The sequence below is a fragment of the Equus asinus genome, chromosome 5, assembly GCF_041296235.1.
Source record: "Equus asinus isolate D_3611 breed Donkey chromosome 5, EquAss-T2T_v2, whole genome shotgun sequence".
Lineage (NCBI taxonomy): Eukaryota > Metazoa > Chordata > Mammalia > Perissodactyla > Equidae > Equus > Equus asinus.
The window spans coordinates 89,622,594-89,646,934 of record NC_091794.1 but is presented as its reverse complement, the minus strand read 5'-3'; the positions used below and the strand labels follow the sequence as shown (position 1 = coordinate 89,646,934).

Here is a 24,341-nt window from a genome sequence, read left to right as displayed (position 1 = left end):
CTCACATTGGCAACGTATAAGAGATACCTTGGTTCACATCCTCTTCTACACTTGGAATTAGACTTTAAATTTTGCCAATCATAAGAGTGTAAAACAGTATGGAATTGTGGTCTTGATTTACATTTCATTAATGACCAATGAAACTGAGCATCTCTTCATATGTTTATGAGCCATTTGTATGTCCTCTACTGTGAAACGTCTTTTCATTTCTTTTACCCATTTTCCTCTTGGGTTGTTTGGCTTTTTTTTCTTACCAATTTATAGTAGTTCTTTATATATTCTAATATATGTAGTCCAGTGTCAGTATATTGCTATAAACATCTATTCTGATTTTGTCCTTTCACTCTAATGTGTTTTGTTTTTCTTTTTGTTTTGTTTTTTTTTGTTTTTTTTTTTGAGGAAGATTAGCCCTGAGCTAACATCCATGCCCATCTTCCTCTATTTTATATGTGCGATGCCCGCCACAGCATGGCTTGATAAGCGGTGCGTAGGTCTGCGCCCAGGATCCAACCGGTGAACCGGGGGCCGCTGAAGTGGAGTGCACAAACTTAACTGCTGCACCACTGGGCCAGCCCTCTAATGTATTTGTAATCAACAGAAATTCTTAATTTTAATAGAGTCATATTTAGGCATTGCTTCCTTTATAAGTGTTTTTTGTATCTTTTTTTTTTTTCAAAGATTGGCCCTGAGCTAACATCTGTTGCCTATCTTCCTTTTTTTTTCTTTTCCCAAAGCCAGCCCCTGCAGTACGTGGTTGTATATTCTAGTTGTAGGTGCTTCTGGTTGTGCTCTGTGGGATGCCACCTCAGCATGGCCTGATGAGCGGTGCTAGGTCCATGTGCAGAATCTGAACCACCAAACCCTGGGTCACTGAATGAGAGTGCGCCAACCTAACCACCCAGCCACGAGGCAGCCCCTGCTTTTTTTTTGCTTTAAGATTTTATTTTTCCTTTTTCTCCCCAAAGCCCCCTGGTACATAGTTGTGTATTTTTAGTTGTGAGTCCTTCTAGTTGTGGCATGTAGGATGCCGCCCCAGCATGGCTTGATGAACGGTGCCATGTCTGTGCCCAGGATCCGAACTGACGAAACCCCTGGCTGCCAAAGTTGAGCACACGAACCCAACCACTTGGCCACAGGGCTGACCCCAGCCTCTGCTTTTTGTATCTTAAGAAATCCTTCCTAACCCTTAAGGTATTCTCCTGTGCTAATCTTTTAAAAGCTTTATAGGTTTGCCTTTCACATATAGGTATTTTCTATATCTAGAAATGTTTTTTTTTTTTTAAAGATTTTATTTTTTTTTTTTTCCTTCTCCCCAAAGCCCCCCAGTACATAGTTGTATATTCTTCGTTGTGGATCCTTCTAGTTGTGGCATGTGGGACGCTGCCTCAGCGTGGTCTGATGAGCAATGCCATGTCCGCGCCCAGGATTCGAACCAACGAAACACTGGGCCGCCTGCAGCGGAGCGCGCGAACTTAACCACTCAGCCACGGGGCCAGCCCCTAGAAATGTTTTTTTAATAAGGTTTGAAGTAAAATCCACTGAAATTTTTTCCCTGTATTGTCCCAGCTGATTTATTGAAAAGTGTGTTGTTTCCTTGCTGATCTAAGTGCCACCTCTTTTATATATGAAATGTCTGTATTTCTTCATTCATTTCACAAATACTTATTAAGCACCTCCTTTGTGCCAGGCACTATGTATGGGTCTGTTTCTGGGCTCTGTATTCTGTTGACTTGGTCTGTCTGTTGACCCATGTGCCAGTACCACAGTCGCTTAATTATAATAGCTTTTTTTTTTTTTGAGGAAGATGAGCCCTGAGCTAACTACTGCCAATCCTCCTCTTTTTGCTGAGGAAGACTGGCCCTCAGCTAACATCCTTGCCCCTCTTCCTCTACTTTATATGTGGGACATGTGCCACAGCATTGCTTTTGCCAAGCAGTGCCATATCCGCACCCGGGATCCGAACCGGCGAACCCTGGGCCACTGAGAAGCAGAACATGCTAACTTAACTGCTGTGCCACCAGGCCAGCCCCTGTAATAGCTTTTTATTAAGTCTTGATATCTAGTAGCATGTCTTCCTACATTGTTGTTTTTTTAAAAAAATGACTTGCTATTTGCCTTTTGTACTTCTGTATAAATTTTAGAATTAACTCATCAAGTGCTACCAACAAATCTACTGGAATTTTGGTTGAAATTTCATCGAATTTATACATCATCTTAGAATTGCTATCTTGAGGGCTGGCCCCGTGACCTAGTGGTTAGGTTCAGTGCACTTTGCTTCAGTGGCTCAGGTTCGGTTCCTCGACCCAGACCTGCACCACTTGTTGGTGGCCATGCTGAAGTGGTGACCCACATACAAAACACAGGAAGATTGGCACAGATGTTAGCTCAGGGCAAATATTCCTCAGAAAAAAAAAGAAAAAAAGAGTTGATATGTTGAGAATACTAAGCCTGTGAATCCATGAAAATGGTATATCTCCATTTATTTAAGTCTTTTTAAACGTCTTTGTAAAGGCTTCCTTTATAGTCTGTATTGTGAAATGTTACACATGTACAGAAAAGTACATGAAACAAAAGCGCAGTTTAAAAAATTGACAGAAAGTAAACACCAACTAGTTCAAGAAGTGGAACATTCCCAGTCCCTCAGAAACTGGCATATATCCCTTCCTGATACAGCTGCTTCTGTTTTCCCAGAGGTAACCAGAATCCTGACTTTTCTGTTAAGTACTTCCTTGCTCTTCATCATAATTTAACTACCTAAATATGTATCCTAAACAATATAGTTTACTTTTGCCAAACTTGAAATAAATGGAATTATACAATATACATTTTTTGTGTCTAGCTGTAGCTTGTTCATATTAATTGCTGTGCAGTATTTCATTGAGGAATATACCACAATTTATCCCCACTGTTGATGGGTAGTTGAGATTTTGGCTGTCAATATAAAGTTTTGTAATTTTCTCCATAAAGGTCATGTACATCTTTTATTAGATTTTTTTCCAAGTGCTTCATTTTTTAATGCTATCATAAATTGTATATTTTTTTTTTAAGATTGGCGCCTGAGCTAACAACTGTAGCCGATCTTTTTTTTTTTCCCCTGCTTTATCACCCCAAATCCCCCCTGGTACATAGTTGTATATCTTAGTTGCAGGTCCTTCTAGTTGTGGCATGTGGGACGCCGCCTCAACGTGGCCTGACAAGTGGTGCCATGTCTGTGCCCAGGATCCGAACTAGCGAAACCCTGGGCCGCTGCAGCAGAGTGCGCGAACTTAACCACTTGGCCACGGGGCCGGCCCCAAATTGTATCTTTTTTAAATTTCATTTTTAATTGTTTACTGGTGTATAGAGAGGCAGTGCAGTTCTTTTTTATTTAAATATATTTCCAAATGTAGATCTGATTTGTTGTTTCCATGGGCTCTCACCCCTGGTGCTTTGTTTCCTTGTGTGTTTTGGGATTTTTGACTGTGAGGTCATATTTCTTGGAACTTTGCACTGGCCTGGGATGAAGATGGGTCCTTAGAGTGAAATTTGCACTTATTTTGTGAAGGAGGCAGCTTTTGAGGTGGGCTTTGTCCTTCAGGGATTTGGGATAGGGATGAATTTCAGAAGGTAGGAAGAGCATGATCACAGACACTGTGGTAGGAAGCTCTGTATGTCTTGTTGAGGAAGAGTTGTTTGTCTGGAATATAATATTTATGAAAGTGGGCAGGGGGGAAATAGATTGGAAAAGGAATCTTGTAAACTCTGCCATGTCAGAGTTTGGAATCTTTTCTTTTGTAACTAGGGAATCATTTAATGTTTTCAAACAGGGCATTGAGTTTTTAAGATTTTTGTGACACCATTATGGAAGATGGTTTGGAAGAGGAAAAGACTGGATATTAATGGGACCAATTAGGAAGGCAAAAAGAATCCAAATAAGAGTTAATTTATTATGGCAACAGATATTTGTCGAGCACCTGCTATGTGCCCTGCACTCTGCTAGTTGCTTAGAATAAAGACAGACCTGCTCCTTGCCTCCCAGAGTAGACCAAGCAAATGTAATTTCTGTGCAGTTTGAATGTGATGATAAGGGAAGTCCCTATAGGTTTCTCAGGGGAGCACTTCAGAGTTATTTAACTGAGACTCCGGGGGTCCAGGACAGCTTTCTGGGGAAATTAACTTTTCAGTTGCAACCTAAAGGTTGAATAGAGGAAGAGAATAGTATTCTAGGCCATAGCATTTGCAAAGTCCTAAAGATGAGAGAGAATTCCCTTGGAGAATTGCAAGTAAAATTGTGCTTGGCAGATTGGTACAATCAATGCCTGAGATAAATTCAGCCCTTCAGACATTTTGTTTAACCCACAAAGTGTTTTTAGGAACTTACGTTAGGGGCCAGCCCGGTGGCGCAGTGGTGGCCTGGGGTTGCCGGTTTGGATCCCGGGTACTTGGCACCGCTTGGCAAGCCATGCTGTGGTAGGCGTCCCACATATAAAGTCGGGGAAGATGGGCACGGGTGTTAGCTCAGGGCCAGTCTTCCTCAGCAAAAAGAGGAGGATTGGCAGCAGTTAGCTCAGGGCTAATCTTCCTCAAAAAATAAAGAACTTAGGTTAGTAGCTAACCTTTGAAAAAATGAAATTTAACCCAAAAGATTGGCAGTTGGGCCCAAATTCCTTCATGTCAGTGATCAGCTAGAGCTGTGTAAAGGCTCACACTCTGCTCACCAGTTTTTTGTTTATTTGTTTAAGCACCACATTAGCTAAACTGGCCCTTAAAAGTGCTTTGAATTTGGTGTTCCCTAGGCCAGAGCATAAAGTGTTTAGAGGGATCCTAGAGAGGTAAGCAGGAACCAGACTATTTTAGTTTTCCAAGCCTGGTTAAAGAGTTTGAGCTTGATCTTGTGAGTAATGAGGCCTTTGAAGGGCTTTTAGAGAGGAGTGACATGATTCAGTTTGAATTTTAAACAGATTACACTGGCTGTAGGATTGAGAATAAATTCACAATTGTTAAGCTTGAGGCTGGGATACCAGTTAGGAGATTGTTGCTACAATCCAGGCCCAAAATGTGGTAGCCTGGGGATGAAGTGGACAGATTTAACAGATATGTTGGTGGTAGTTGCACGAGAAGTTGAATGTAGTAGTTGAGGAAAGAGGAATCAAGGGTGATAGTCTGGCTTCTGTCTTGAGCAACTGGGTGAATAGTGGTAAGAATAGGGAACCTGAGACAGAGGAGCACAGGAGAAGTAAGGTGGTGGATGTAGTCAAGATTATAGAGGTACAATGGAAAGGATTGGCAATGGGTTGAAATGGAAGGCAAGAAAGGGTGGAGTTAAAGATGACACTTAGGTTGTTAACCAAAGTAGATGTTGGTATCATTAACAAAAGTTGTGCAGTCATGTGTCACTTAATAACAGGGATATGTTCTGAGAAGTGTATCGTTAAGTGATTTTGTCATTGTGCGAACATCACAGAATGTACTTACATAAACCTAGATAGTATAGCCTACTACACATGTGGGCTACATGGTACTAATCTATGGGACCAGCGTCTTATATGTGGTTAGTCTGAAATGTCCTTATGTGGTGCATGACTGTAAAAGAGTAGTTACTAGAAGTTAAGTTAAATTTGAATGCCTCTAGGCTCTCAACAAAAAGTTGTTGGGCCCAGTTGAATTTGAAGTGCCTATAGGGTTCCTTGGTGGAGCTGGCTGGGAAGTTATTGGAACTGCGAATCTAGAGCTCAACAGAAATCAAGATATGGAGTGAGAGTTTCGGTAGTCATCTATCTAGAAGGGATAGTCAAAGTGCAGCTTTGATGACATTGCCAAGAGGGTAAAGGGCTTAATATGGTAAAAACAATTTAGTATTTGAAGCCAAGTCTTGCTTCTTTCACTATGGGTGTTTTTTATAGAACAGTATCCATCTTTCAGTCTTATATTCTTCATTATATGTTTTTTTTTTTTTTTGAGGAAGATTAGCACTGAGCTAACATCTGCTGCCAATCCTCCTCTTTTTGCTGAAGAAGACTGGCCCTGAGCTAACATCCATGCCCATCTTTCTCTACTTTATATGTGGGACGCCTACCATAGCATGGCTTCCCACGTGGTGCCATGTCCGCATCTGGGATCTGAACCAGCGAACCCTGGGCCACCGAAGTGGAATGTGTGCACTTAACCACTGCTCCACTGGGCCGGCCCCTTCTTCATTATATTAAGTGAGGATTAAATGAGGGTCAAATAGAACCTGGAGCCAGACCTCTGGGTTCCTATTCCAGCTTGCTAGCTGTGTAACCTTGGGCAAATTACTTAATCTCTCTCTGCTGTAGTTTCCTTACTGCAAAGTGAGGATAATGATAGTATGACCTGTAAAAGGTGGTTGTAAGATCATATGAGATAGCATATGAGTGCCTGAAACAGAGGCTGGCACAGAGTAAAGACTCAATTAATGTTAGCTGTGTATTGAAGATGCTTTATAAACTAAAAAAGTATTGGTAATTAGAAGAGGGTCATCTTTGAAGAAGACTTACTTTTAAGGAATGAGAGGAAGAGAAGAGAATTTTTAAAAAGAGAAGGGTGAATCAGAATGTTGGGATAACCAGGAAATGACCGTGTCAAGGAGGTTCTTTTTTGTTTTTTGTTTTTTAAAGATTGGCTCCTGAGCTAACAACTGTTGCCCATCTTTTTTTAAAATTTTTTTTCTGCTTTTTCTCCCCAAATCCCACCAGTACATAGTTGTATATTTTAGTTGTGGGTCCTTCTAGTTGTGACATGTGGGACGCCACCTCTGCATGGCCTAATGAGCAGTGCCACGTCTGTGTCCAGGATCTGAACCAGTGAAACCCCGAGCTGCCGAAGCAGAGTGTGTGAACTTAACCACTTGGCCACGGGGCTGGCCCCTCAAGGAAGTTTTAATGGGGAGGATGTGATCAGAATTGTTGGTGTGATGATGATTTATAAAGGATTTCACATCTATTTCAATTATTAGTCACCCCTTTTTCTTGAACTCTTGGAGCCATTTGGCCTGTAATTATATATTGTTACATTTAATATTAAAAAGAAGTAGTGGCCAACCCCGTGGGCAAGTGGTTAAGTTTGTGCGCTCTGCCTCAGTGGCCCAGAGTTTCACCAGTTCGGATCCTGGGCACAGATGTGGCACCACTCATCAAGCCACGCGGAGGCAGTGTCCCACATGCCTCAGCTAGAAGGACCCACAACTAAAAATGTACAACTATGTACTTGGGGGGCTTTGGGGAGAAAAAGGAAAAATAAAATCTTAAAAAAAAAATTAAAAAGAAGTAATAATTGGGGCTGGCCCGGTAGCGAAGTGGTGGACTGGGGTTCATGGGTTTGGATCCCAGGCGTGGACCTACACACCACTCATTAAGCCATATAAAACAGGAAGATTGGCACAGATGTTAGCTCAGGGACAATTTTCCTCACACATACACACAAAGAAGTAATAATTTGTAAAGCACTTCACAATTTACAGAGAGATTTAGCAATCTTATCCAGTTCTCACAATTTCCCTCTGAGGTAGATGTTGTTTTCCCTGTTTTTTAGTAAGTGAGGAAATTGAGGCTCAAGAAATGAAATGCCTAAGCAACAGAACTTGAGTTGCAATCTAGGTCTTCTGATACTGAATCTCCTTTGATAATCTTATTTGCTTAATTATATTTCAAATTTCTAATCAGTAATTTCTTTGTATCCTTTACAGCACCTGGCTCAGTGCTGAGCAGATCTAAGTGTTCGAGCCAGACTGAGAGACGACTGGCAGCGGTCAAGAATAACATTCCCTTTCTCCCCTCTGCCCTCTAGCGCCCTCACAAAGCCAATGCTGAGGAGATGACCAAGTACCACAGTGATGACTACATTAAATTCTTACGTTCCATCCGCCCAGATAACATGTCTGAGTACAGCAAGCAGATGCAGAGATGTAAGTCCATTCTGTTCCCTTCCTGCTCTCAAGCCCCCAGTTGGATCTCCCTTTGACTTGGAGAGGCCCACTCTGCCTCCCCTCTACCTCCCATTCGGCCGACTCCTGCTTCGCCCTGCTTCCCAAGGGTGGCAAAGTGCTGCCTTTTTCTCAAGTCTGGTTTTCCTATTTCTTGATTATAGGGAATAGAGATTGAATTTTGTCTAGTTATGTTCATAACACTATGAATGAGGTTCGTAACTATACAGAACACTGTCATTGTTGTAATGGAAAAAGCCCTGACCTGGGAGGGGGAGACAGGAGATACAGGTCACAGCTCTGACTCCTAACTGGGCAAATCACTTCCTCTCAGATTTTTCTTTTGTAAAATGGACTGCATGTCATCCCATACAACTGTAAGTGCTCTCACTTTGTGAATATTAATTGATTTTATTTATTTATTTATTTTTTGAAAGTTTTGATATTATTTTATTTGATTTTTGCACAATATCCTTTCCTTTATCATGAATATTACTTGAGAATTTAATGGCCGTTTAGGACAGATACTAGATGATGTAATCTTTGAGTTAAGATGATTCTGGCCCTGCCCCCTGGGACTCGAAACTCAGAACAGGTCCTATCTCAGAAGCTACACTCAGTTTCTAGGAATTATGGGGATTATTTTAGCTATGCGGGGAAAATATGTTCAAATTTGGGAAGAAACTATCACACCTGACTTCTCCCTTGTGTTATTTTAGAAATTATCAATTAGTACCTGAGATTTTGTACAATAAAACAGTGTAATAGTATTCATAAGTTTTGATTAGCTTATGACTGTTTATTTTGAAATATCAGGAAATCTGTGGCACTTGTCTCTTGCTACTGGTCACAAGGTAGTCTGATTCCCAAGGCAGAAAGTTATCTATTTGTTAAATAATTGTGCAGTGGTAATGATTACAGAACCACAGAGACCTTCTTTGAGACATTAAGCTTCTTTGCTACCCACAACTCCAGGATCTGCTGCCCCCACTAAGTGACGTATTCACTCTGTGAATCTCAGGGTCTTATTTCCTTCCAAGGTGCGACAGATTCATTCCTTTGCTGTAGATGGCTTTGGGGGTTTCCATAACCTATTTAGCTCAGCGATCAGGCTCCCCTCTCAGCAGAGAGGGCTCTCATTATAAAAGCAGGTTGGTGTTGAAGCAAGAAAATGAGCTTTGATGTCTTGTTTGAGTCCCTTAGCTCTGTCACTTAGCTATTTGTTCTTGGGTAAGTCTCCTAGCCTCTTTGAGCCTTGTTTTCCCTTCTTTAAAAGGAAGACCGTAGTACCTCTTTCTTAGTGGAGCTTGGCAGGAAGAAGTGAGATGACATATTCAAAGCACCATCAATGAATGGTAGCTTTTGCTATTATGACTTATGACTTTTGTTACTTTCAATTTCTATCAAGGCAGACAAAATACTGTGCCCTCTGGAATGTACAGGTTTGGCTCTGGCTCCCAGTTTGCTCCAATTTTCCTGAAACTAGTATTCTAAAGTTATGCATTAAAAAATTAAGTCTAGGGGCCAGCCTGATGGCGTAGGGGTTAAGTTTGTATGCTCCGCTTCGGTGGCCTGTGATTTGCAGGTTTGGATCCTGGGCACGGACCTAGCACAGCTCATCAAGCCATGCTGTGGTGGCATCCCACATAAAATAGAGGAAGATTGGCACAGATGTTAGCTCAGTGACAATCTTACACACACAAAAAAAAGAATAAAAAAATTAGGTCTGGGATTTTCTCTCATTTAAGATGAGGGTGGGAAGGATGAGGCTCTCTAAGGACTTCAAGGCACCTTACTGACTGGAATTATAGAGTTATAGAGAGATGTCACTTAATGCAGTGCTTCATAACCAAGGGGTCTACAGAGACAATAACAGGGTGTAAGAGCTGAGCTCTTTTTTAAATATTTACCAACACCTAACCTAGGAAATTATACCTGTAATAAAAGACCAAATAAGTCAGGTTTCCTTGCTCTCGGCTAGAATGTAATAAACACTTTATGGTCACTTTGAAACTTTGAGAACCTTGATCAGAAGTTCTGACCTAATATTTAATTAATTTAAATGGAAACATGAATAAATGTAGTTTTTTTGGTAGATAGTCTGTCAGAACGCAAGGCTTGTGGTGGAAACATGATAAAAGGGATTGATTGTGGTAAAATTTGGATACATTCGTGTCCATTTTGTAGATGTATAAACTGAGACCTGGGGAGGTGAAATGACTTTCCCAGGGTCACATAGCAAGGTGGTAGGATAGTAGGATGGAGAATGGAACTCTAGTCTCTTGATTCTGGAGTATTTTTAAATATGTTGCATATAAAATATTTCAGACACACAAAAAAGTATAAAAAACAAAATAATGAACATCCACATACCCACTACCAGCCTAAGGAAGAAAACATTACCAATACAATTGAAGTCCCCCTGGTGCCTCTCCTTGATTGCATACCCTTCTCCCCGCTGCCCCATTGCCACCACCAGCAAGGTCTAAGCACTTCCTGAAGACCATGTTTAATCCCATACATCTCTTTCTGCAGTTTTTTACTGCCTTCTCTACCTACCTCTGTTCCCCCATCTCTCACCCAGTATCGCTCCCCTTCAGTCTAAAGCCAGCCTAAGAATGACAGAAGTATTTATAGTAGGAAGAGGGAAAATTCATAGCAAAGTCCTCTCTAGAACCTCATAGATTAGCCCAGGTGAGGGTCTGCTCTCTCATTTTCCTCTCTTTCCATCTCTAATCACACAGCGTGTTGAGCTGGGAATAATAGGCTGGTCATTTGAACCATATGTTGGTTTGGGGCCTGAAGGAAAATATCTTTTTCTTGCATCTGAAACACTCATTTCCTCCCATGGAGGCTCCACATCCCAAATAGGAGTATAAGCAAAACTTTGGAAACCAAGGCAGGCCAAACCCACTGAAGGAGGATGCAGCCGGAGGGAGAAATTGGTTGCCAATGGATAAATAGCCTGGCCCCAGGGACCAAAGTTCTTGTTGACACAGCCTCCCAGTGTTTACCCGGTAAGTGGGGGAGAGAGCCACCCACTGCTTACTCCCTTATGCAGGTCATGCTTCCTTGGAGCACTTGTCTTTGCAGGGTACCAGATCAGGGCACCCTCTAAGTTTAGGGCAATGCCACAGGTGCTAACTCTTGTGGTTGTTGCAAACCTTGAGCTGCAGCTGTGTTTCAAGAGATTACCACAATCCAAGCTGGGCTCTCCTACCCTCCTCCTTGCTCTGCTTTGGGAACCTCTGTTGATAACCGTGGGTGCACTGGGAAGGCTGGGGCAAGAGAATAATGATCTGGCCCCACCCCTGCCTCTAACTTCCTGTGTATCATTGATGTCTCAGCAGTTTCCTTTTCTGTGAGAGGAGACTTGGAGCCTTAAGGTTCCTCTCTACCTCTGTGAGTCTTCTACAACCTTCAGGTGTGCTTCCTTTCCTGTCTTTTTCATTTTATTTGCATTATTGTTTGCATGTGTTTCCTCATTATGTGTTAGTTTGTACTTTTACGCCTTTAGGCCTGAAATAACTTTATTCCCGTTGTCACTTGTGGGTGTAGTAGAAAGAGCACTGGACTGTGGGAATCAAGACACCTGGACTCTGATTCTGGTTCTGCCACTGCCTGGTTATGTAACCTTGGGCAAGTCACCTAACTTCGCTGTATCTGTTTGTTCCTCTGCACGGTGGGGTTGATATCTGTCTTGTCTAGCTCATAGGGTTGTATTGAGGATCAGATGAGATCGTGCATGTGAAATTACTGGGGAAAAGGCCAGAGTATGTCTTCATAGGCTTTTAGGACAGACAGACCAATACTTGAATATTGCCTCTGCTATTTACCAGCATTTACTCGCCTCTCTGTGCTGTTTCCTTATTTATAAAATAGGACCAAATCCTCCCTTAGAAGGTTGTGTGAGGGCAAATCATGTCAGGTGTTTAAAGCATTTAGCATAGTGTCCGGCATGTTGCTAAGTGTTCAGTGGAGGACAGTTAGTTACATAGGTCTCTGTTCTTCACTTCCTTGTTGGTCAGCTGGAGTGAGGCCTAGGAATAAACCCAGGCTGGAATATGAGGCTCGGCTTTTCTCCCTCAAGGAATGAACCAACATTTTTGGAATACTTACTTGCTAAATGCTTCCCCATATAAAATTTCTTTTAGTCTTCTCAACAATTGAGGTGGGTATCATCATTGCTTGTTAGATAATGAGCCAAAGCTTACAGAAGTTAAATGACTTGACCCAGTCACACAGCCAGTGAGTAGTAGAGCCTAGACTAGAGCCTCAGCCTGCTGAATCCAAATTCTGTGTTTTTTTCCATCAGCTTATAAATATGTAAGTAAAAACTAACGGAAATTGTGGGAACTAACTTTTCATTTATGTCTTTCAAGTCAACGTTGGTGAGGACTGTCCGGTATTTGATGGCCTGTTTGAGTTCTGTCAGTTATCTACTGGTGGCTCTGTGGGTAAGAAATATACATCCCTCCTCAAGGGCCATGCTGGGCTGTACTAGTGAGGTCTGCCTTTTAGGCCACTGTCCCAGTAGGGCTGGTCTGTGACCATGTAAAATGGTCCTGTGGGTTTTTTACCTTAGGCCTTTAAAATGTCCTCTTGGTTCAGTCCCAGCCCAGGTTCAGTCTCTGACATGGTACTGACAGGTGTCCTTGACCGTCCTCTGCTACCAAGAGATCTTATATTCAGGAATTCCCTGCAGACCTTATGGGATTGTTGAGATGCTGAACATAAAAACAATTTGTGAACTGCAAAGTGCTATAAAAATGGGAAACATCATCATCTGTGTCTTAGAAAAGAGCATGGTAATTATCTTTAGAGGTCAGAAATACTCCCCATATATCTCCCGCTTCCATTAGTAACTTTGATTACCTCTAGGATTACTCTAAACCCTTTCTTAACAAATATTTATTTTCCTATGATCATGGTTTTCTGTCTTCCCCCTTCCCTCATGCCTCCCAATATAATCTCAGAAAACAAAGAAGTGCACAGCAAAAAATATTGCTCACAATTACACTTTTCGTAGATAACCATTGTTACCATTTTGGTGTTTACACACCCATTCTTTTTTCTGTTTATATATATCTGGATGTAACTAACATATGTCTGTATTTTACAGAAATGTGTCGCATTATATATATAGTTTTGTGCCTGCATTTTTTACTTAGTAAATCTTTAAAAATTTCTCTGTAGTAGTTTATAGCATGATTTCTAGTGGCTACATGATTATTCCATGTTATGGACCAATTTCAGTCGATATAATCAGTCCCCTTTTGTTGGATCATTTGGGTTGTTTATGTTTTTATTGCTATTAAAATTACACTGCCACAAATGTACTTACACACATGAGCCTGTATTCCTCCTTTACTTCTTCTTGGACCTGTTTGTACTTTGAGCACCTACTACCTTTGATATCTTCAACATTTTTTGACTGAATCACAGTAAGAAATACATTTACACTTGCAGTCCAGGTTATGCATGCACATGGGCACACCCTCTCTAGCTCTGAAGCCCCTTTCACAGAGGAGCAGCTATCTTTACTGTTACTCTGATATTTTTATCTAGTCTATATCATTCAAATATATATATATACTAATCATGAGCCACTGAACCAATTTTAAGGCCTAATAATGGGTTACCAACCTCAGTTTGGAAAGCAGTTGTTCTAGAGTAGCCAGTGTTGTCTTTATTCCCTGTTGAGCTAGGGTGGGAAGCAGAGGACTGACCTGTGAACTGTACTGTACAGCTGTTGAATAGGCAGGTCCGACCTCTCACTGGGTTCCCTTGGCTTCCTGAGGGAAGGGGGAGAGTGGCTTGGTAACAGGCTTGTGTTCTCTCTTCTCATGCCCAGCAAGTGCTGTGAAACTTAATAAGCAGCAGACGGACATCGCTGTGAATTGGGCTGGGGGCCTGCACCATGCAAAGAAGTCCGAGGCATCTGGCTTCTGTTACGTCAATGATATCGTCTTGGCCATCCTGGAACTGCTAAAGTATGCCTGCCTGGCCTTGTCTTTTGGAAGAGCACCTTAGGCCAGGTTCCCACTTCCCTCTCCCCCGGGCTTGCCTCCCTAGTTTGCTTTTCCTAGCGGTGTGTTGGCTAGGATATGTTCGGTGAGTGTCTCTGGCCATCTTCTCCCTGACGGGGTCTTGGTTTGATCTGAGCCCACGGCAAGATCAGGGGCAGGCGCTGCTCAGAACCTGCCTCCAGAGTGTCCTTGTGTGGCTGGAGTTGACCCTGGCTGTAGAGTAGGAAGATCGGACTTGGTCGGCTTGGTCAGGCCTCTGGAGACACCCTGCCGCTCTTCCACCTTCCTTCAGCCAGTTTCCACGTCTCTGGTGCTTAGAGATACCTGAGGGAGGCAGCCAGCCCGGTAAGCTGGGACCTGGCGCCCTTGGCGCGTCCCACTCCCAAGGAGCCCCCAGACCCCTGACCCCCTTCTGATCCTAGGTATCACCAGAGGGTGCTGTATATTGACATTGATATTCACCACGGCGATGGCGTGGAAGAGGCCTTCTATACCACAGACCGGGTCATGACTGTGTCCTTTCATAAATACGGAGAGTACTTCCCAGGAACTGGGGACCTACGGGTGAGAACTCCCTTCAGGGGCCAACCAGCTCACCCTCAGCTGCCAGCTCTAACTCTCCTATCTCATGTCACCAAAAACCACTCCTGCCTCTTCTGCCATTCAGAACACAGTACCCCCGCCTGGGGCACCTGCCATGATCTCCTTCCCTCCCTTATTCTGGAGGAAGGGAATGATGGGACATAAAGGGTTGAGAGGGATAGGGGTTTCCTGACTCATTGCCCTTCTTTCCTGGCCACAGTTGAGCTGCGTTGCACTATGCAGATGTCCTATCATACGGCTTGAATTTTAGGCTAGAAATGTCCAGGTTTTCTCGCATGGGCTATGAATTGGGACCCTTACGGATCATCTGAAGGGCTCTTCACATTTTTAGGTCTCCTTCCCTTTGACCATCTGACTGAAAGCTACGGACTCTTTCCTCAGAAAGTACATGAATTTTGCATCTGATATCGAATACCATAGACACCTCCCCTTACTGAAGCCCATCCGTGGACCTCAGGATAAGGATACTTGGAAGCTAATTCATCAGACTGTTCTATCATGCTTCTATTAGCATGAATACAGTGAAACCAGCCACTTTGGCATGCCAGTAGCCCTTGAGTGAAAAAGTGACGAATTCAGTTGTTTACTATGGCAAGCATTAGAATCACTGAGCATTTACCATTTTGAAGAACTCTTCTTGCTTCTCTACTTCTCGTCCATACCTCCCCAGAGAGGAGAGCTGGGTAGAGGAGTGAGCAGTAAAGCTCTCTTGAGAGGAAAGGGTTGTCACGGGATGGGTGTTATTTCTGTGACCCACCACCAGCCAGCTTTTTCCAACCCAATCCAAGGTGGAGGTGTTGTGCTGTGGGGTAGAATATTCCATCTCTGACTCCATAAACGATTCTCAGTCAGGGTGCAGGTTCAGTGGTGTATTCAGAGATGTGAGCTAGATTTACCAGTGAGGGGAATGGTACTAAACCAAGGTACCCCTGCTCTGTGCCTGGCCCACCTCCTGGGCCCAGCTTGTCTCTCAGAACCACTGCCTCTTTCCTTAGCCTTCCAGCCCCCATCCTTGAACTACCTCCTAGCTTCATTTTTCAGTGTTACTTTAATGTCCCTCTTAATTAGGATATTGGGGCTGGCAAAGGCAAGTATTATGCTGTTAACTACCCGCTCCGAGATGGGATTGATGACGAGTCCTATGAGGCCATTTTCAAGCCGGTAAGTGGCTTATCCACCACCTGGGCTACAAATGGGATTGGTCTAAGGGAGGGGTGGCAAAGCACCCCCAGCACACCTCAGGGATGTCTCCCTGCTGAGAGGCTGCTTGGGAAATGAGATGTGTTTCAACCCTGGATTGCATGCTGTGTGGTAGGGGAACAAAATTTACCCTAATATTTATTGATGCCTTCTGGGGGTCAGGCACTCTTGGGTGTAAGACTATCTAGGACATGATCTATGCCCTTGAAGACCTCGCAGTCTGTGGTGTGGGAGGCAGGCACAGACCCAACAGCGTGTGGTCAGGACTGTTTTTGAGGGAGGAACAGAGGAGCGAGAGACGCACTGCTGCCTGGGCTGGGGAGGGAGTAGTCAGAGCTGAGTTCATAGAGGTGGTGACATTTGAGCTGGACCTTGAAAAATGAGGAGTTAGCCATGTGAAGAAGCAGGTGGGGGCTGGAGGGGAGGAGGGGCATTCAGAGGGAACAGCACCAGCAGAACCACAGAGGTGCCAATATGTAGCTATATGTAAGCCGGTGTGATGTGTGGGAGAAGTGTTGAAGGATGTGGTAGAAAATGTATCTTGAGGTCAGTATTTCAAAGGGAGCCTTGAATGCCATGCTGAGGGGTTAAATCTTCGCCTGTAAGCAACGAGGAACCATTACTAGAGTATTAATCTAATAAAGTTAGGTAGTCACTCAGCAAACACCAACTGCCTACTATGTCCCTGTAGTAAGGGCAACAGAGAAGCCCACGATATACAAGCGTGAAGTGCTTCCTCACAGTATAAAGCTCAAAGTCTGTAGGACCAAATGGGTAGAATAGATGCAACTGAGGGTCAGAAAGGCTTCTTAGAGGAAGTGGCACTGGAGCGTGGGCAGTGAAAGAGGGAAAGATTTAGGGAGTCGACAGGCTGTCTGTTCTAGGTTCAGTGTTATCAGAGCTAGAAGCCTCTTGGAGATGCTTTCAAATTGGAAAATTGAACCAAGTGGGGAAATGAGAACCCCAGGCTGATGCTCCCTTTTCTCTACTACCCACATGAGGGAGAGGGGAAAGGTGGGAGTGGGTGATAAGGAACAGAAGACAGTGCTGCAACCACCCTTTTCAGCCCCAAACCTCACATAGCTTTACTTGAGGCTGGTAGTGACCAGGATGTGTCCTTTTAGGTCATATCCAAGGTAATGGAGATGTTCCAGCCCAGTGCAGTCGTCTTACAGTGTGGCTCTGACTCCCTGTCCGGGGATCGGTTAGGTTGCTTCAATCTGACCATCAAAGGTGAGACCAGGAAGCATAGCGGTGCGGGGACAGGGTCCTGCTGGGCACTCCTGTAACCCAGCACCCCTCCTCCCACCAAAGGGCACGCCAAGTGTGTGGAATTTGTGAAGAGCTTCAACCTGCCTATGCTGATGCTGGGAGGCGGTGGCTACACCATTCGTAACGTTGCCCGGTGCTGGACATATGAAACGTCTGTGGCCCTGGACACAGAGATCCCTAATGGTAATAGCTCCGGGGTCAGAGTGGGCTGGGCGGAGCTGGAGGTCATGGATCCTCAAGTTAACAGCCCTTTCCCACTGGCCTTGACCTCTCTTCTTCTGGTACTAGTCATTGATTCTCTTGCCTATCCTCTGTGATTGTCAGACCATAGCATCAATTTTTCCTGAGTCCTTTTTGACCCTCTCTCGTCTCTCCCTGCTTGTGGTCTGGACAAAATTATCAGTGGTTATTTATAGCTTTGGAATTCTTACTCTATAGGGTAACCAGGGAAGTGAGTGAGGGAGTGCTCCCAATGAGCATTGCCTAAATTCTTCTAAACCAGGGGCCTGGGCCTTCTCCTCATAGTAAAATACACACACACACACACACCACCCCCCCCCCCCCCCCCCCCCCCCCCCCCGCCACTGGTGTGGAATTGGAGAATGCCTTTAAAAAGATTGAAATCCTATAGGCACCCAAGTCTCACCCTATCTCAGAGGCATTCCTCTCTGTTTGATAGTTGGGCTAACAGGTCCAGATAAACCTAACCAGTGCTTTTCTCAGAGTCCCATGGTGGCCAGGTCTCTTAACTCTCTTATCCCCTGCCCCAATTAGAGCTTCCATACAACGACTACTTTGAATACTTTGGACCAGATTTCAAACTTCACATCAGTCCTTCCAATATGACTAACCAGAACACTAATGAGTACCTGGAGAAGATCAAGTGAGTATATCCCCAGACACCCTGTGATTGAACATCCCAGGCTCTGGTTTGTCCCTAACCAGAGCCTAGCCACCCTCTCTACCATTGGCCATAGACAGCGACTGTTTGAGAACCTGAGAATGCTGCCCCATGCACCTGGGGTCCAAATGCAGGCGATTCCTGAGGATGCCATTCCAGAGGAGAGTGGTGATGAGGACGAAGAAGACCCTGACAAGCGCATCTCAAGTAAGACCCAGACCCAGGGGCCTGTACCTTCCCAGTGAGTAGGCAGCTCTGACTTCCCTCTATCATTCCTGGTTCCATATTCTTCCCAAGCTACCCACTAGTTAAGAAACCCAGGTTCCAATGCCTAAAGGAATAATTTAGGGAATCTGAGTTCCTTTTCCTTCCCTTGGTGTCTCTTGGAGGACATGCAGGGAATCACTGGGCACAGACCCCGAGATAAAGAGTCATCTGCTCTCTCACCCATATTTTCCATTGCCTCCCAGTCTGTTCCTCTGACAAACGAATTGCCTGTGAGGAAGAGTTCTCTGACTCTGATGAGGAGGGAGAAGGCGGTCGCAAGAATTCTTCCAACTTCAAAAAAGCCAAGAGAGTCAAAACAGAGGATGAAAAAGAGAAAGAGCCAGAAGAAAAGAAAGGTGGGTTTGGGTTGGGTCTTGAGCCCCAGCCCCTGGAGGAGGATGAATTTATGTAGGGCAATGGGAGGAGGGAGCTTACGCAGGCCCTGCCAGCTCCTTTGGGGCTCTTCCTCAGCTCCTTAGGCCTTTCAGTGCCTCACAGAAGTGGCAGGGCCCACAAGAGTGAAACTCGATTCGTCATCTCCACTGGCTAATTGAGCCCTGCCAGCCTCAGAGCCAGGGACATGCCTGGGCTCCCCGCGGTCAGGAGCATGGCTCTCACGTACCACCCAAGCCCTTTTCTGAGCTCTTCACCCCAGTTTCCCAGGGGGCTGCCTCCGCCCACCGGGTTCAGGCTCTAGCAGGCTGGGAAACCGGTCCGACTTGTTTGTTCTCAACAGGGCTCACTGGGAGGATCTGGGATGGACTTTTCTCTTTCGTATGTCCAGTGAGCTATAGTGTTGGGGAAGGGGTTTCAGGGTAAGTGAAGATCCTGGAGGTCTTTCCAGAGGGGCTGCCCTTGGCCATCCCTGCACTCTTATGTTCTAGAAGTCACAGAAGAGGAGAAAACCAAGGAGGAGAAGCAAGAAGCCAAAGGGTGAGGAAGGAGCTGTCATCTCCCTGGCATTGGAGCACCAGCCCCTTTGTCCCACCATGCCGAGAGGGAAGGCACAGGGACAGCTGGTCCAGCTTACAAAGGCCTCTTTCAGGGACCAGTGTGTCTGTCTCTGCAGTTCTAGGCAGAGCTAGGAAGCCCCAACCCTCAGCAGTCACCTGGGCAGCCGGGGTCCTGTGGAAGTCATTGTACCCACACTTTTGCGTCAAGGCCTCTGGGGTGGGTTATCTCATGTGAATCTTTGCTCTCTCCACAGGGTCAAGGAGGAGGTCAAGTTGGCCTGAGCAGACCTCTCCAGTTCTGGCTTCTTGCCAAGTTCCCCCCTTTTCTCCCACAACCCCTCAGATTTTATATTTTCTATTTCACTGTGTATTTATATAAAAATATATTAAATATAAATATCCCCAGGGACTAAACAGGAACCAGGGCCCTGAGCCCAGGGCACACGTGCTGGGTGAGCTTTTCTACTAGCTGCCTTGCCACCCATCCTTCCCCAGTTTTTAATTTTGAACCATAAAGGGTGCCAGGTCTGGGTGGAAGGGATACTCTTAAGCAGCCATAAGACAAAATCCTGAAATGCCAAGTGCCTGCTTAGTAGCTTTGGAAAGGTGCCCTCATTGAGCATTCTAGAAGGGGCGGCTGGGTCTTCAGGGACCCTCTGTTCTTTTCAGGCTCCTTAAGGTAACATCAGACATTTTTAGATTGGTTCTGTTCTTATACCTTCCCACTGGTCCCAAGTGAGCCCAGAAACTCACACTGCCTGCCCTCTGTCCCCCTACAATTCTGCAGGTGGAGATTGGTAGTTTCCTTCTTGAGATACTATTTTCATTTTTGTGCGAATCTTTGTAATAAAATGGTACATTTCCGTACCCTCCTGAGCGTGTCTCCTAGCAGTATCCCTGTGTTGATTTTGACTCCACTCCCCTGCCCTTCTGGGGTCCATGAGGATCTGGATAACCCCTCAACAACAGAAGAATCCCACAATTTACCTGTCTTCTTAATCTCTCCCTCAAGGTTTGAGGTTAACCAGTCTTCTCACCCTGCCCCCAGAAGACCACTCATTAAAAAGCACCACTAAAGGGACGACATTTATTCCTTTTCCAAATGTTACAGTAAAACCAGGTGGAAGAGAATGGTTTTATAGCAGTTAGAAAAAAAAAAAAAAGTACAAATCTGGGGTTTGGCCATTAAAAGTTATTTACAACAATGGGAGGGGAAAAAAAGACAACAAGAAGTTGTTTCACATTACAGACCTCCCCCCACCCCAAAGCCTAATACTTGCTTGCCAAGTCAAAAAAGACACAGTTGATTCACAAGCTGGAGGTTTGAACTTGAGTAAGACATTTATAAAAACCTAGACAGGGCAGTGTCCTCCCCAGCCCAGGTGCCACTAGGCACAGCACAAGAGACTAAAAACTCAACAGGGGGAGGCCGGACACTCAGGGTTTGGGAGTGTAGGCACCCCACATCTGGCTCAGGGATTTGGGGAGTAGAGTAAACAAAACCTAGTTGGAAAAGAATTGGGGAAGAAAACCAGCAATTGCCTTCTGCAGGGGTGGGGACAGGGAAGGAGGTAGGGCCAGGGGCAGGAGCCTTTCACATCACTAACCTAACTTGGGAAACTGCAAGGGACCATCTTCAACTGGCCTTAAGAGGAAGACCAGATGGGATGATGGGAGAATCCACAGGAGGGAGAGGAGGAGAGGGAACGTGGCTGGGAAGGGGCAACAGCCCCGTCCTTTCTGGGCACAGGAAGGCAGCCAGGGTGCCAGGTCCAGGCAGTGACCTCACAAGGACAGCACAGTTTTTGCAGCTTAGAGATCACCCACCTGCCCCCACCCAGCTACTCATTCTCCTCGCTGGCCGGTGTAGGGCCACTCTCTGGCCCCGAGGGAGTGGACTGCTCTGCAGCCTGGGGCCCTGCCTCCTCTTCTGCGTCTCCTCCCTTGGAGGCAGCACTAGCCTCTGCCCCCTTGGCCTGGGGCTCTTGGATCTCGGGGGTGGTAACAGCCTTCCCTTCCTGGGCAGTGCCTTCCTCGCTGCAGGCACCAATCTCCCCCTGCTCCTGCTCTTCCTCTGTGGGTGAGGAGGCAGAGGAGTCACCCCCACCCTCCTTCCGATTTCTCTTGAAGGACAGGCCACTCAATTTGAAAGGCTTCTTGAAAGAGAATTTCTTCTTCTTCTTGGGGGTCTCCTTGGGGGCGGCCTCCCCCTTGGCCTCAGCGCCCTGGCTAGGGGGTGCTGGCTCGATGGCATCGCCTGTGGCCCCAGCTGCTTCCTCTGTTCCGTTCACGGGGGACGACTCCCCTTCACCCTTGGGGGATAGATCTCCATTGCTTTTCACGTGGCCATTCTCCTGCAGGGCAGAGGAGACAGCAATGAGGGCCGGGGCTCTACACCCTCCCCCAGTCCCCCTCTCGTCCCTTACAGACAACGGGGTCCCGGCTCGTTCTACTGCAACCCCAGAGGCTGGCGGTAGCCTCACCCCACACCCGGGATCCCATCAAACATCCCCCTCCTGCCCCTCGCGGGCCGCGGCCGGCAGGAGGCGCTGGGGTCCCGTGGCCCCCCCACCCCCCTCCCCCGGGGCGCGCTCTCTATTCCGCGCAGAACCGCTCGCGGCCGCGGATCCCGGGCGGGCGAGCCGTGCCAGCCCATATTGGGCGGGAAGCCGCCCCGGGGCGCTGCTCCCGCACCTGGACGGCCTGTCGTCCCAGCCTCCTGCTTTGTGTGAACAGTCCCCCACCCACCTCAGGCTCTCCCCACATCTCGACGCCCCCCTAAAAAAAGGCCGTGGGCCCGAGGTCGGGTCTGCGGGTGGAGTGCCCTCCCCTCCGGGTACCCGCCCCGCGGCCCCTGGGCGCCCCCTTGCGCGGCCCCGCAGCGCCTTTGTTCCCCGCGCGGCGCTCGGGGCGGCCGGGGGGCAGCGCCGGGGGCCGGGGCCGCGAACAAAGAAGGCGGCGGGGCCCGGCCGGCGCCCCATCCCCGCCCCTCCCCTTGCTTCGCCCGCGGGGGCTGCGGCGCCGAGAACAAAGGGACCGGGCGGGGGAGGGGGCGCCGCGTGTCCCGGGCCGGACAAAGCGCGCGGCCCCGGCCCAGGGCCCGCGAGGCGGCGAGGGGCGAGAGGAGGGGGCCGGGCCGGGCCGGGCTGAGCGCACCCACCTGTCCGTTGGCCTTAGCGGCGGAGGCGCCTGCTGCCTCCTCGGCGGTCACGTCGCCCCGGGGAGCCTTGGAGCTCTGGCTGCCCATGATGGGAGGGGTCTGCTGGGGGGCGCCCGGAGCCGCCCCGGGCTCGCGCCGCAGGGTAGTTCGGCCGGGTCGGCCCGGCCAGCGGAGGGGTGGGGCTCGCGCCGGAGGGGGAGGGGTATCGGGGGGAACCGAGCTGCACCCCCGCTCCGCGCCCGACCCGTAAGCTACACCCGCCGCCGCTCAGCTCCGCGCCAGAATGCCGCCCGCCGCCCGCCGAGCTGCCTATATATATGCGCCCCGAGCCCGGGGCGGGGCCGGGCATTTAAATGAGCGCCCAATCGAGGGGCGGAGGCGGGCTCAGGTCTCAGGCCCCACTTGCGCAGTGGGCGACGCCGGCGGTCTGGTCCTCTCAATCCACACGACTAGCGGGGGCAGGTGGGGTCCCGTGTGGGAAGGAGAGAGGCGGGTCCTTCAGCCGGCTGGACAGAGTGGGGCTCCTAGAGGACAGGAGAGAGAGCAATCAACCCATCCTCTCACGGCCCACCTCTCAGGGTGGACGCCCAACACCTGGAGGGCCCCCCATCTCCTTGGTCCTGCACTGGCTGGCCCCTGTCAGTCTCCCCCTAGAACTCTTCGAAGGGCCCACATGCCCAGACTCGTCAGACGGCTAGTCCTGAGTTGCGCTCTAGAGAATGTGGTCATAGAAGCCGCAGGGCCCCCGCACTGGGATCTGCGCCCCCTAAGGCCCGGAGACCAGTCGGAGGTCCCACCCACGTCCCTGCCTGCCTGGCCTGGCCAACCTCGGGCGTCTGACCCGCCGCGGGGTCACTCTGGTCAGAGTAGTGAGGCCTGTCCCTACTCCCTTCTCTCAGTCCCTTGGTGGCCCATCATAACAAGCCCCCAAAGATAAGCTGGCCCTTGGTCCTTCCTGCCCTCAGCATGAACTCATTACAAAACCCAGTCTGGGGTGGTCCTGTGACCTTGAAGAGCATCTTCATCCCCATTTGAAAGCTGAGGAACTTGAGGCTCAGAGAGACGTTGACATAACCTGCCTGACTAATCTGCCCCTCTACATCAAGGCCCCCCGGAGGCAAGCACAGGAACCCCAGGAGGGGGCTCAACAAACCTTAAAACATTCCAGTTCCTGAAGAGGAAGAGTGGGACATCACCAAGGCTCCCTCCACACCTGGGATACCCCCTTGCCAGCCCACACACGGCAGCCCAGCCCAGCCTCCTGCCCTACCTGAAAGTGAGGGAGCCTGGAGGCACGGCAGGGTTGGGGTGGCCGAAGACTCCCAGCTCTAGTCCTCTGCCACTTCCCCTTCTCTTGCCCTGGACAGGCCAGTGGGAACCCCAGAGTCCTGGCTGGCCCCGGATGTGCCCGCCCTCAGCCCCCAGGAGGAAGAGGATGGGGGCTGGAGGAAGCACAGTGTTGCAAAAGCAAGGCAGTGTCCTGGACAGCTCACTATGACCCCTCTCCCTCCCTTCTCCCTCCCTCCCTCCCTCCCTCCTACGGATATGGCTTCCTGGGAGACCTGAGGCTCTGAGATGTGGAGACACTCCAGGGCCTGAGAAATCAGGAACTCCTCACGGATCTGACCACAGAGGGGCGGGGGAGGGCTGAGGTGGCTTCTCCATTCAGCACTTGCTCTTGTATCCGCCATCCGCACCCCGACTCTGAGACTACAGAATGCTCTCAGCTCCATTAGACCCCTCCTCCCCTATTTTATAGACTGGGACACGGAAGTTCAGAAAGAGAAAGTGGCATGCTGAGGGGCACGTAGCAGACACCAGTGGCTGAGGGTGAGAGAGTCCAGGAGACCTGCTAAAATAGGCTGGGGGCTGTACGGAAACCCCTGGAAGAACGCTTCTTTGAGATTTGGGGCTGCCTGGTCAGAGTGGGAGGCAAAGAGCTTGGTTTGGGGCAGTGCAGCTCACTCACAGGACAGTGACTTCTCCACCCACCACCACTAAGGGATGGACGTCGTGACCTGCATCTCTGTCTTGG

At 47.7% G+C, this 24,341-nt stretch overlaps 2 protein-coding genes across 2 annotated transcripts in view; one reads left to right on the top strand and one right to left on the bottom strand.

The window, feature by feature from the left end:
- HDAC1 (histone deacetylase 1) overlaps positions 1-20,022 on the top strand; it is a 31,039-nt gene extending 11,017 nt beyond the window's left edge. Inside the window, exons 3-14 of the mRNA XM_044770255.2 lie at positions 7,786-7,903; positions 12,304-12,378; positions 13,776-13,914; positions 14,373-14,514; positions 15,622-15,714; positions 16,878-16,986; positions 17,068-17,208; positions 17,800-17,908; positions 18,003-18,133; positions 18,397-18,549; positions 19,078-19,126; positions 19,401-20,022. Coding sequence (XP_044626190.1) covers positions 7,786-7,903; positions 12,304-12,378; positions 13,776-13,914; positions 14,373-14,514; positions 15,622-15,714; positions 16,878-16,986; positions 17,068-17,208; positions 17,800-17,908; positions 18,003-18,133; positions 18,397-18,549; positions 19,078-19,126; positions 19,401-19,428 — 1,287 coding nt within the window. The 3' untranslated portion in view covers positions 19,429-20,022. The remainder of the gene's footprint in view (positions 1-7,785; positions 7,904-12,303; positions 12,379-13,775; positions 13,915-14,372; positions 14,515-15,621; positions 15,715-16,877; positions 16,987-17,067; positions 17,209-17,799; positions 17,909-18,002; positions 18,134-18,396; positions 18,550-19,077; positions 19,127-19,400) is intronic.
- Positions 20,023-20,219: 197 nt separating this feature from the next.
- Positions 20,220-23,716, bottom strand: MARCKSL1 (MARCKS like 1). The gene is made up of 3 exons (XM_044770257.2): positions 23,577-23,716; positions 22,307-22,830; positions 20,220-21,500 (listed from the first exon to the last, which is right to left on the bottom strand). Exons 2-3 carry the CDS (start codon positions 22,391-22,393, stop codon positions 20,988-20,990), a joined length of 600 nt encoding a protein of 199 aa, XP_044626192.1. The 5' UTR covers positions 22,394-22,830; positions 23,577-23,716; the 3' UTR covers positions 20,220-20,987.
- Positions 23,717-24,341: the final 625 nt, after the last annotated feature.